Here is a 14,449-nt window from a genome sequence, read left to right on the forward strand (position 1 = left end):
AGAAAATATCAAACTGAAAATAACCTTGTGCAGAAACTCTTTAATTTTCTCCACATCTTTGCTAATGTAGATGTGCCACAAGGCTCCAGGCGTCTCGCTGGAATCCTTTAGTCTTTTCTTCACGCTGTCGTCCAAGTCTTCCTCCTCAAGTCTCTTCAGCACTCCTGCAACACAAACAGAGTTCAAATACACACACCACACAGATATCCCAGAGTCACACACACACCACACAGATATCCCAGAGTCAACACACACCACACAGATATCCCAGAGTCAACACACACCACACAGATATCACAGAGTCACACACACCACACAGATATCCCAGAGTCAACACACACACCACACAGATATCCCAGAGTCACACACACACCACAGATATCCCAGAGTCAACACACACACCACACAGATATCCCAGAGTCAACACACACACCACACAGATATCCCAGAGTCAACACACACACCACACAGATATCCCAGAGTCACACACACCACACAGATATCCCAGAGTCAACACACACACACCACACAGATATCCCAGAGTCACACACACACCACAGATATCCCAGAGTCAACACACACCACACAGATATCCCAGAGTCAACACACACACACCACACAGATATCCCAGAGTCAACACACACACCACACAGATATCCCAGAGTCAACACACACACCACACAGATATCCCAGAGTCACACACACCACACAGATATCCCAGAGTCAACACACACACACCACAGATATCCCAGAGTCAACACACACCACACAGATATCCCAGAGTCAACACACACACACCACACAGATATCCCAGAGTCAACACACACACCACACAGATATCCCAGAGTCACACACACCACACAGATATCCCAGAGTCAACACACACACACCACACAGATATCCCAGAGTCAACACACACACCACACAGATATCCCAGAGTCAACACACACACACCACACAGATATCCCAGAGTCACACACACACCACACAGATATCCCAGAGTCAACACACACACCACACAGATATCCCAGAGTCAACACAACACACACCACACAGATATCCCAGAGTCAACACACACACACCACACAGATATCCCAGAGTCAACACACACACCACACAGATATCCCAGAGTCACACACACCACACAGATATCCCAGAGTCAACACACACACACCACACAGATATCCCAGAGTCACACACACACCACACAGATATCCCAGAGTCAACACACACACCACACAGATATCCCAGAGTCAACACACACACCACACAGATATCCCAGAGTCACACACACCACACAGATATCCCAGAGTCAACACACACACACCACACAGATATCCCAGAGTCACACACACACCACAGATATCCCAGAGTCAACACACACACACCACACAGATATCCCAGAGTCAACACACACACCACACAGATATCCCAGAGTCAACACACACACCACACAGATATCCCAGAGTCACACACACCACACAGATATCCCAGAGTCAACACACACACACCACACAGATATCCCAGAGTCACACACACCACAGATATCCCAGAGTCAACACACACACCACACAGATATCCCAGAGTCACACACACCACACAGATATCCCAGAGTCAACACACACACCACACAGATATCCCAGAGTCAACACACACACCACACAGATATCCCAGAGTCACACACACACCACACAGATATCCCAGTCAACACACACACCACACAGATATCCCAGAGTCAACACACACACCACACAGATATCCCAGAGTCAACACACACACCACACAGATATCCCAGAGTCAGCTGTATATTGACAACAAAGCGAAGCGGCTCTCCCTGACACTAGCGTCAACATCCCTTTAAAGAGCGACATGTAAAAATGAATAGTGATGAGGAGAGAGAGAGAGAGAGAGAGACTGAGCAGATGTCTGTCTGATTAATAGTGATGAGGAGAGAGAGAGAGAGAGACTGAGCAGAGTGCCTTCGGAAAGTATTCAGACCCCTTGACTTTTTCCACATTTTGTTACGTTACAGCCTTATTGAAAAATGCATTAAATTGTTTTTCCCCCCTCATCAATCAACACACAATACCCCATAATGACAAAGCAAAAACTGGTTTTTATAAAGTTTTGCAAATTCATAAGAAAACAAAACAGAAATACATTATTTACTTAAGTATTCAGACCCTTTGCTATGAGACTCGAAATTGAGCTCAGGTGCATCCTGTTTCCATTGATCATCCTTGAGATGTTTCTACAACTTGATTGGAGTCCACCTGGGGTAAATTCAATTGATTGGACATGATTTGGAAAGGCACACACCTGTCTATATAAGGTCCCACAGTTGACAGTGCATGTTAGAGCAAAAACCAAGCCATGAGGTCGAAGGAATTGTCCGTAGAGCTCCGAGACAGGATTGTGTCGAGGCACAGATCTGGGGAAGGGTACTAAAAAATTTCTGCAGCATTGAAGGTCCCCAATAACACAGTGGCCTCCATCATTCTTAAATGGAAGAAGTTTGGGACCACCAAGACTCTTCCTAGAGCTGGCCGCCCGGCCAAACTGAGCAATCGAGGGAGAAGGGCCTTGGTCAGGGAGGTGACCAAGAACCCGATGGTCACTCTGACAGAGCTCTAGAGTTCCTCTGTGGAGATGGGAGAACCTTCCAGAAGGACAACCATCTCTGCAGCACTCCACCAATCAGGCCTTTATGGTAGAGTAGCCAGACGGAAGCCACTCCTCAGTAAAAGGCACATGACAGCCCGTTTGGAGTTTGCCAAAAGGCACCTAAAGACTCTCAGACCATGAGAAACAAGATTATCTGGTCTGATGAACCCAAGATTTAACTCTTTGGCCTGCTCCAGAGTCCTCAGGACCTCAGACTGGGGTGAAGGTTCACCTTCCAACAGGACAACAACCATAAGCACACAGCCAAGACAACGCAGGAGTGGCTTCGGGACAAGTCTCTGAATGTCCTTGAGTGGCCCAGCCAGAGCCCGGACTTGAACCCGATCTAACAACTCTGGAGAGACCTGAAAATAGCTGTGCAGCAACGCTCCCCATCCAACCTGACAGAGCTTGGTCCTCTGTAGCTCAGCTGGTAGAGCACGGCGCTTGTAACGCCAAGGTAGTGGGTTCGATCCCCGGGACCACCCATACACAAAAAAATGTATGCACGCATGACTGTAAGTTGCTTTGGATAAAAGCGTCTGCTAAATGGCATATTATTATTATTATTGAGAGGATCTGCAGAGAAGAATGGGAGAAACTCCCCAAATACAGGTGTGCCAAGCTTGTAGCATCATACCCAAGAAGACTCAAGGCCGTAATCGCTGCCAAAGGTGCTTCAACAAAGTACTGAGTAAAGGGTCTGAATACTTATGTAAATGTAATATTTCATCTTTAGATTTTTTTTATAAAAACCTGTTTTTGTTTCGTCATTTATTTATTTATTTATTTATTTATTTATTTATTTATTTATAGGGGACATTAATCAACATCAATATTACAATAATGCAACATCCATGTAAATGTGCCGGGGTTAGCCAAAAGCTAATTTACACCCGTAGTCCCAGGCCAGGTCAGGGCAATTACACAGCCACAACACAAATACACACTAAAACAAAACACCCGTAGTCCCAGGCCAGGTCAGGGCAATTACACAGCCACAACACAAACACACACTAAAACAAAACACCCGTAGTCCCAGGCCAGGTCAGGGCAATTACACAGCCACAACACAAACACACACTAAAACAAAACACCCGTAGTCCCAGGCCAGGTCAGGGCAATTACACAGCCACAACACAAACACACACTAAAACAAAACACCCGTAGTCCCAGGCCAGGTCAGGGCAATTACACAGCCACAACACAAATACACACTAAAAACAAAACACCCGTAGTCCCAGGCCAGGTCAGGGCAATTACACAGCCACAACACAAACACACACTAAAACTAAAACACCCGTAGTCCCAGGCCAGGTCAGGGCAATTACACAGCCACAACACAAATACACACTAAAACAAAATACTACTTATTCGTAATAAAAACACTGTCATCTTACATATGAGGAACCACAGATAACTCATGTGCACAGGTTTGGATAGATTTTAGCCATGTTTTCAATGTAAATTTAAAAGTACAATATTCAGTGCAGCTTTTCAAGTCCATGGGCATTACATTCCAGTGTATTGAAGCTCTAACAGAGAAGGCCGATTGACCGAATTTGCTGTGTCGAAAAGCGACAGCGCAATCCCCGCTAGTTACTGTCCTTGTTATCCTGCAGGGGCTTTCCTTGAGCATAATATGCTGACATAAGGGTGGAGGGGCAAGACCATGCAGGACCTTAAAGACAAGGCTTGCATCTACATACTGCTTAAAGCTATCCAGGCTGGATACATTATGTTTGGGAATGATGTGACAATGGTGGTAACTGTTTGGTTTGTTATCAGAAATCTTAAGTGTGTGTTTGTAGAGTGATTCAATTGGTTTCAGAATAGTAGCTCCTTCTTGAGACCAGCATGTGAGGCAATATCTCAGAAGGGAGAAGATCACAGCATGCATATATAGTTTGGCAGCCTCCAGAGGAAGGTCAGGTCTTATAAACCTAAAGTTAGATAATCCTAACCTGACCGCGTTCACCACTTTCTTCACATTTCTTACATTTGAAGTTGGGAGTCCAAAATGACGCAGAGATACCTGCAGTTAGACACAACTTCCAGATTCTCCCCATTACCAAGAACAGCTCTGCAGTTAGACACAACTTCCAGATTCTCCCCATTACCAAGAACAGCTCTGCAGTTAGACACAACTTCCAGATTCTCCCCATTACCAAGAACAGCTCTGCAGTTAGACACAACTTCCAGATTCTCCCCATTACCAAGAACAGCTCGTTGGAATCAATGGATTTTCTTTAGAGAAGTACATACAGTCTTGTCGATATTTAAATCAATAATCAGTTTAGAAACGGGAACCATCGCTTCAGTTAACTTGGTATTTTTTGAGTGTACATACAGGACTGTATCGTCTGCATACATCTGCATGTTAACTTGTGGGCAAGTGGGAGATCATTTACAAGTTTACATACACTTAGGTTGGAGTCATTAAAACTCGATTTTCAACCACTTCACACATTTCTTGTTAACAAACTATAGTTTTGGCAAGTCGGTTAGGACATCTACTTTGTGCATGACAAGTCATTTTTCCAACAATTGTTTACAGACAGATTATTTCACTTATAATTCACTGTATCACAATTCCAGTGGGTCAGAAGTTTACATACACTAAGTTGACTGTGCCTTTAAACAGCTTGGAAAATTCCAGAAAATTACGTCATGGCTTTAGAAGCTTCTGATAGGCTAATTGACATCATTTGAGTCAATTGGAGGTGTACCTGTGGATGTACTTCAAGGCCTACCTTCAAACTCAGTGCCTTTGCTTGACATCATGGGAAAATGAAAAGAAATCAGCCAAGACCTCAGAAAAGAAATTGTAGACCTCCACAAGTCTGGATCATCCTTGGGAGCAATTTCCAAATGCCTGAAGGTACCACGTTCATCTGTACAAACAATAGTACGCAAGTATAAACACCATGGGACCACGCAGCCGTCATACCGCTCAGGAAGGAGATGCGTTCTGTCTCCTAGAGAGGAACGTACTTTGGTGAGAAAAGTGCAAATCAATCCCAGAACAACAGCAAAGGACCTTGTGAAGATGCTGGAGGAAACAGGTACAAAAGTATCTATATCCACAGTAAAACTAGTCCTATATCGACATTACCTGAAAGGCCGCTCAGCAAGGAAGAAGCCACTGCTCCTAAACAGCCATAAAAAAGCCAGACTATGGTTTGCAACTGCACATGGGGACAAAGATCGTACTTTTTGGAGAAATGTCCTCTGGTCTGATGAAACAAAAATAGAACTGTTTGGCCATAATGACCATCGTTATGTTTGGAGGAAAAAGGGGAACGCTTGCAAGCCGAAGAACACCATCCCAACCGTGAAGCACGGGGGTGGCAGCATCATGCTGTGGGGGTGCTTTGCTGCAGGAGGAACTGGTGCACTTCACAAAATAGATGGCATCATGAGGAAGGAAAATTATGTGGATATATTGAAGCAACATCTGAAGACATCAGTCAGGAAGTTAAAGCTTGGTCGCAAATGGGTCTTCCAAATGGACAATGACCCCAAGCATACTTCCAAAGTTGTGGCAAAATGGCTTAAGGACAACAAAGTCAAGGTATTGGAGTCGCCATCACAAAGCCCTGACCTCAATCCTATAGACAATCTGTGGGCAGAACTGAAAAAGTGTGTGCAAGCAAGGAGGCCTACAAACCTGACTCAGTTACACCAGCTCTGTCAGGAGGAATGGGCCAAAATTCACCCAACTTATTGTGGGAAGCTTGTGGAAGGCTACCCGAAACGTTTGACCCAAGTTAAACAATTGAAAGGCAATGCTACCAAATACTAATTGAGTGTATGTAAACTTCTGACCCACTGGGAATGTGATGAAAGAAATAAAAGCTGAAATAAATAATTCTCTCTACTATTATTCTGATATTTCACATTCTTAAAATAAGGTGGTGATCCTAACTGACCTAAAACATGGAATCTTTCCTAGGATTAAATGTCAGGAATTGTGAAAAACTGAGTTTAAACGTATTTGGCTAAGGTGTATGTAAACTTCCGACTTCAACTCTATATAGATGGTAAACAGAAGGGGGCCGAATATTGACCCTTGTGGGACCCCAATGTTAAAGTAAAGAGAGTCCGACTGAGTGTCCCCCAGACGAACCCTTCGACTTCTGTTTGTCAGATAGGAATACATCCAACTAATGGCTTCAGTGGACACATTAAGGGAGGATAGTTTGGATAGGAGGACCTCATGATTCACAGTATCAAAGGCCTTTTTAAGATCTAAAAAGACTGCACTGACGTTACCACCTATATCCAGTTTAGATTTAATGCACTCCAGAAAATAGCAATTGGGTGTTTCAGTAGAATGGGTAGTTCTGAATCCAAATTGCATTTGATGTATGGAGTTGCCCTGATTGAGGTGATCAGTCAGATGATCAGCCACCATCTTTCAGCTACTTTTGATAAGACTGGAAGAATGCTTATAGGTCGGTAATTTTCCACCAGTGTTGGGTCACCAGATTTTAAAACAGGTATCACTGCAGCAGACTTCCAAGCGTTGGGGAAAATCCGATATTTGATGGACAGATTGACTTGACGTACAATCAGAGGCAATCAGAGAATATTTTTTGTCTCTTCAGGAATACAGTGTCTAGACCAAACCCATCTTATGTTCTAGAGCTCCTGAAGAAGTATATCCTGTCCGCTGCTGACGCTGAGATTTCAGGAATTCTAAATATTAGTTTATTATTATCCATGGGCGTGAGAACTGTGGTCTTGGTTGAACATCTTTGATCCAGTTCCCTGACAGAGTCAACAAAAAAATTGTTAAAGGTGGTGGATATGAAATTGGAGTCTTCAATTAGAATTCCATTAACCTTTAATTCAGGATGTTTTTTTTGTTGACTTTTCAGCTCCTCTCCCTGTTAGTTTGTTGAGAGTTTCCCAAATCACTTTCCCATTTCCTTTTGCTTCATTGATCACGGAGGAATAACTATTTTTTTTTCTTACCACCTTATTTCTCAGTGATGTAAATATAAGTCTGTCATTATTCTGACCAGACTTCAGAGCTTTTTTCAAGGAAAGATCCAGTTCTCCCATCTGTCTCCAGAGGTCCTCGTTGAGCCATGGTAGAGAGGTTTTTCGTCTTGGCTTACGTTGACATTTCCTGGTAAAAGTGGTATACACTTTGTCAATAGCTGACAGAAACGTTCTGTATCCAGACTCTGGATCTTCATTGCTTAACAGATCAGACCAGTCAATTTGACTTATAGCTGCATCGTAGTTACTCTGTTCACTTTTAAGTATTTTTTTATCGTACTGTTGCACATTAATATGGTTCTTAAATCTCTTTTTAGTGAGCTTTCTAACCACCAATGTAACATTGTGGTCAGATATGCCAGTTAGTAAGTTAATGGACTTAGTTATTCGATCAGGTCTGTTAGTGAACTCCAGATCAATTTGAGTCTGGGATGTCTGTGTTACTCTGGTTGGTCCTTGTATTAGTTGAGTCAGGTTAAATTGGTCTGTGATCTGAGTTTTTTCCTTCAAGTTTTGTTTATATTGAAATCGCCCATGAAGATGATCTCCTTCTTATGATCACATTCTTTAAGCATGTCATTTGGATGGTGATAAAACGAGATATCAGATGTTGGTGGTCGATATAATCCAATAATAGTGAGAGACATATGAGGGGAGAGGAAGACATTCAGCCCCAGTCATTCAAGGTCATTGGCATGTTTCCATATGATACGATTGCATTTAATGTTATCTTTCATGTACATAAGCAATTCTCCCCCTCTGCCCTCTCCCCTGTCCCTCCTGAATATGGAATATCCAGGGACATTAAAAGGCAGAAATAGAAGATTTCTTCAGCCATGTCTCAGAGAAACCTAAAAGAAATCAAAATTAGAGTCATTCAATAAATGTTCTACCTGTTCACTCTTAGAAATAATGCTACGGATATTCAGATTACCTCCTAATATTCCTCTAGGCTTGGAACTAGTGTCACAGAGCATTTTAGCCTGATTAACGGTTTGAAAAAGTTTCATGGCACAATATTTTCTAATAGTTGGGTTAAGGGAACTGAGTTTCTGTCTCGAAGGCGGGTTTAGTTTGGGACATGTGTCAAGAGTTTGTATAAAATGAGATTATCTGCAGATTGCTCATTCTCTTGAAAAGCCATGCTAGTGACAGAGGACATGCTCACATACACAGAATGTCCTCTGAACCAGATAATATAGGCTACACAAATATAGATTATTTCAATCATTCATCAATGATCAGTCTGGATGGCTCATTAGGGGGCCTTTCCTCCACTTCTCCCTGAACTACATCCTCCATATCAGCTTTTTTTGACTGCAGGTGACCTAACTCCAGACTCTGATGGGGAGCTTGGTACCCTGGGTCGCTTGTGTGTAGATTGATGAGGGGATTTTTAAAAAAATCAATTTTAGAATAAGGCTGTAATGTAACAAAATGTGGAAAAAGTCAAGGGATTTGAATACTTTCCGACGGCACTGTCTGTCTGTCTAATTAATAGTGAAGTGAGAGAGACAGAGAGAGAGAGAGAGAGAGAGACAGAGACAGAGACAGAGAGAGAGAGAGAGAGAGAGAGAGAGAGAGAGAGAGAGAGAGAGAGACAGAGAGAGAGAGAGAGAGACAGAGAGAGAGAGAGAGAGAGAGACAGAGAGAGAGAGAGAGAGAGAGAGAGAGAGAGAGAGAGAGAGAGAGAGAGAGAGAGAGAGAGAGAGAGAGAGAGAGAGAGGGTGGGTGTCTGTAGTGGACAGTAATATTTATCATGTATGATACTATAAATACCTCTCATGTGACTCATAATAAGACTAGGCACTCAGCCTATTCAACTGTTAATCTGACTCCATAAAGATGATTAGTAATATGCAAGAGACTATGGTTGAGTTACAGTAACAGGCTATCAAGAAATATCTGAGAATGGATTCTAAATACAAGTGGATTTAATGACCTTGTAAAACGAATGGATTCACATATAAGGCATAAAACACTACAAGGCATTATTCTAAGCATGGTCAGAGAGAGAGAAATCATAGCCTGAAAGAAAGAATATCGCAACACAGCAGATCAGGAACACAGAAGAGATAGAACAATGAAGGCCCTTTATTAAGCATCTGAGATGTTTGGATTCAAAACCTGAGCTGTTGACCAATAGTATTACTGTAAAATTAACTTCCAATCAAATATCAGACCTACATGATGTAACCTCTGATTATCAGAGATGAGACAATGGGGGTTGGAGAGACCAACACAGAGAACGCTGAATTCCTAAGACAACACATAACAAGTTATTGCATAAAGTTGATAAGAAGAGTCACTTCTGTGGCTGGGCTGCCCAACATTACATTTACATTTTACATTTTAGTCATTTAGCAGACGCTCTTATCCAGAGCGACGTACAGTTAGTGAATACATATTTTTTTTATACTGGCCCCCCGTGGGAATCGAACCCACAACCCTGGCGTTGCAAACGCCATGCTCTAACAACTGCGCTACATCACTGCCGGCCATTCCCTCCCCTACCCTGGACGACGCTGGGCCAATTGTGCGCCGCCCATGAGTCTCCCGGTCGCGGCCGGCTGCGACAGAGCCTGGATTCGAACCAGGATCTCTAGTGGCACAGTTACCACTACGATGCAGTGCCTTAGACCACTGCGCCACTCAGGAGTGTCTGTCTAATTAATAGTGATGAGGAGAGAGCGACCGAGCAGAGTAGATGTCTGTCTAATTAATAGTGATGAGGAGAGAGAGGCTGAGAGCAGAGTAGATGTCTGTCTAATTAATAGTGATGAGGATAGAGAGGCTGAGAGCAGAGTAGATGTCTGTCTAATTAATAATGATGAGGAGAGAGAGAGCAGAGTAGATGTCTGTCTAATTAATAGTGATGAGGAGAGAGGCTGAGAGCAGAGTAGATGTCTGTCTAATTAATAGTGATGAGGAGAGAGCGACCGAGCAGAGTAGATGTCTGTCTAATTAATAGTGATGAGGAGAGAGAGGCTGAGAGCAGAGTAGATGTCTGTCTAATTAATAGTGATGAGGAGAGCGAGGCTGAGAGCAGAGTAGATGTCTGTCTAATTAATAGTGATGAGGAGAGAGAGAGAGCAGAGTAGATGTCTGTCTAATTAATAGTGATGAGGAGAGAGAGGCTGAGAGCAGAGTAGATGTCTGTCTAATTAATAGTGATGAGGAGAGAGAGAGAGCAGAGTAGATGTCTGTCTAATTAATAGTGATGAGGAGAGAGAGAGAGCAGAGTAGATGTCTGTCTAATTAATAGTGATGAGGAGAGAGAGGCTGAGAGCAGAGTAGATGTCTGTCTAATTAATAATGATGAGGAGAGAGAGGCTGAGAGCAGAGTAGATGTCTGTCTAATTAATAGTGATGAGGAGAGAGAGGCTGAGAGCAGAGTAGATGTCTGTCTAATTAATAGTGATGAGGAGAGAGAGGCTGAGAGCAGAGTAGATGTCTGTCTAATTAATAGTGATGAGGAGAGAGAGAGAGCAGAGTAGATGTCTGTCTAATTAATAGTGATGAGGAGAGAGAGGCTGAGAGCAGAGTAGATGCCTGTCTAATTAATAGTGATGAGGAGAGAGAGGCTGAGAGCAGAGTAGATGTCTGTCTAATTAATAGTGATGAGGAGAGAGAGGCTGAGAGCAGAGTAGATGTCTGTCTAATTAATAGTGATGAGGAGAGAGAGGAGAGCAGAGTAGATGTCTGTCTAATTAATAGTGATGAGGAGAGAGAGGCTGAGAGCAGAGTAGATGTCTGTCTAATTAATAGTGATGAGGAGAGAGAGGCTGAGAGCAGAGTAGATGTCTGTCTAATTAATAGTGATGAGGAGAGAGAGAGAGCAGAGTAGATGTCTGTCTAATTAATAGTGATGAGGAGAGAGAGAGAGCAGAGTAGATGTCTGTCTAATTAATAGTGATGAGGAGAGAGATACTGAGCAGAGTAGCACCACAAACAGTTTCCTCTGACACCCAGGACAGGGCTGGGCCAGAGAGACAGACCCACCAAGCACCACCCAGTCCCAGGTACAGGACAGGGCTGGGCCAGAGAGACAGACCCACCAAGCACCACCCAGTCCCAGGTAAAGGACAGGGCTGGGCCAGAGAGACAGACCCACCAAGCACCACCCAGTCCCAGGTACAGGACAGGGCTGGGCCAGAGAGACAGACCCACCAAACACCACCCAGTCCCAGGTACAGGACAGGGCTGGGCCAGAGAGACAGACCCACCAAGCACCACCCAGTCCCAGGTACAGGACAGGGCCAGAGAGACAGACCCACCAAGCACCACCCAGTCCCAGGTACAGGACAGGGCTGGGCCAGAGAGACAGACCCACCAAGCACCACCCAGTCCCAGGTACAGGACAGGGCTGGGCCAGAGAGACAGACCCACCAAGCACCACCCAGTCCCAGGTAAAGGACAGGGCTGGGCCAGAGAGACAGACCCACCAAGCACCACCCAGTCCCAGGTACAGGGCAGGGCTGGGCCAGAGAGACAGACCCACCAAGCACCACCCAGTCCCAGGTACAGGACAGGGCTGGGCCAGAGAGACAGACCCACCAAGCACCACCCAGTCCCAGGTACAGGACAGGGCTGGGCCAGAGAGACAGACCCACCAAACACCACCCAGTCCCAGGTACAGGACAGGGCTGGGCCAGAGAGACAGACCCACCAAGCACCACCCAGTCCCAGGTAAAGGACAGGGCTGGGCCAGAGAGACAGACCCACCAAACACCACCCAGTCCCAGGTACAGGGCAGGGCTGGGCCAGAGAGACAGACCCACCAAGCACCACCCAGTCCCAGGTACAGGACAGGGCTGGGCCAGAGAGACAGACCCACCAAGCACCACCCAGTCCCGGGTACAGGACAGGGCTGGGCCAGAGAGACAGACCCACCAAGCACCACCCAGTCCCAGGTACAGGACAGGGCTGGGCCAGAGAGACAGACCCACCAAGCACCACCCAGTCCCAGGTACAGGACAGGGCTGGGCCAGAGAGACAGACCCACCAAGCACCACCCAGTCCCAGGTACAGGACAGGGCTGGGCCAGAGAGACAGACCCACCAAGCACCACCCAGTCCCAGGTACAGGACAGGGCTGGGCCAGAGAGACAGACCCACCAAGCACCACCCAGTCCCAGGTACAGGACAGGGCTGGGCCAGAGAGACAGACCCACCAAGCACCACCCAGTCCCAGGTACAGGACAGGGCTGGGCCAGAGAGACAGACCCACCAAGCACCACCCAGTCCCAGGTACAGGACAGGGCTGGGCCAGAGAGACAGACCCACCAAGCACCACCCAGTCCCAGGTACAGGACAGGGCTGGGCCAGAGAGACAGACCCACCAAGCACCACCCAGTCCCAGGTACAGGACCGCCTCACTGAGGGAGAAGAGGACCTGAGACCTCTCTTCTTTCAGGCTACTAATCATCTTGTCTTATGGGGGAAATCTTTCTCTCTCTCTCTCTTTGTCAAGCAACACCAGAGGGCGTAGTATTCCTGCTCCACAACTTCAGAGTGTAACAGGACTTTAGTCCTCTGCTCCACAACTTCAGAGTGTAACATGACTTTAGTCCTCTGCTCCACAACTTCAGAGTGTAACAGGACTTTAGTCCTCTGCTCCACAACTTCAGAGTGTAACAGGACTTTAGTCCTCTGCTCCACAACTGTTTACCCGACGGCAGGTCATTCCCTTTATAGGGCCAAAAGATGTCTGGTCAAAAGTAGAGGACTATGTAGGGGATTAGGTATTTCTAAGTATCTCTGTCTCTAGGTTGAGTCTGCTCTCAACAACAGTTAGTTCCTGCGAGAGAGAGAGACCGAGAGAGAGAGAGAGACCGAGAGAGAGAGAGACCGAGAGAGAGAGAGACCGAGAGAGAGAGAGAGACCGAGAGAGAGAGACCGAGAGAGAGAGAGAGAGAGACCGAGAGAGAGAGAGAGAGACCGAGAGAGAGAGAGACCGAGAGAGAGAGAGACCGAGAGAGAGAGACCGAGAGAGAGAGAGAGAGACAGAGAGAGAGAGACCGAGAGAGAGAGAGAGAGACCGAGAGAGAGAGAGAGAGAGAGAGACCGAGAGAGAGACCGAGAGAGAGAGAGAGACCGAGAAAGAGAGAGAGACAGAGAGAGAGAGCAGAGAGAGAGAGAGAGACGAGAGAGAGACAGAGAGAGAGAGAGAGAGAGAGAGAGAGAGAGAGAGAGAGAGAGAGACCGATAGAGTGAGAGACCGAGAGAGGGACAGAGAGAGTGAGCGAGAGGAGAGTGAGAACATATCTGACCCGTGGGTTCTGTTCCCTCCCAAAAAAATGGAGACTGACCTAGTTCTGAACATGGCTGCTGCTGTTGACCCTCTACCAGCTTGCTTCCCAAATGGCACCCTATTGACTATATAGAGCACAACCCAAGGTTTAGGGTTGGTTATCAGCTTCTTACCCGTCTTGGACAGGACTCCGTTCCCCTTGGCCACTCCTACGTACACCAGGACAGAGACGATGTCGGACACCTCCATGTGGAGGTTAGCTGTCCCAAAGTCCTGCTCCTGAGACGCTGCCACTCCTACAGGGTAAGAGAAGGAAGCTTCAGCATATTGTTGTTGTGTATTCAAGGCTTCCATAGATAATCAGAGCTCTATTAGTAGGCATTGGACTCAGACTAAACCAGATATCTTGCTTTCATTTTAAGTCCAGTGTTCATGTTCCATTTGTGCTTTGTTAAGTTTGAATGAAACATACATATTGATGCTATAGCATTGACAGTGATTTGAGGCCTGTTCATTGTTAAAT

General features: G+C 45.6%; 1 protein-coding gene across 1 annotated transcript in view; it reads right to left on the reverse strand.

The window, feature by feature from the left end:
- The window catches only part of jmjd1cb (jumonji domain containing 1Cb), a gene marked incomplete at its 3' end in the record, with an annotated part of 147,138 nt that overhangs the window by 7,360 nt on the left and 125,329 nt on the right, over positions 1–14,449 (reverse strand). The window contains 2 exon segments of the mRNA XM_045221610.1: positions 25–164; positions 14,100–14,222. Of these exon segments, the coding sequence (XP_045077545.1) occupies positions 25–164; positions 14,100–14,222 (263 nt within the window).

The sequence above is a fragment of the Coregonus clupeaformis genome, chromosome 1 (assembly GCF_020615455.1).
Source record: "Coregonus clupeaformis isolate EN_2021a chromosome 1, ASM2061545v1, whole genome shotgun sequence".
In the NCBI taxonomy this organism is placed as follows: domain Eukaryota; kingdom Metazoa; phylum Chordata; class Actinopteri; order Salmoniformes; family Salmonidae; genus Coregonus; species Coregonus clupeaformis.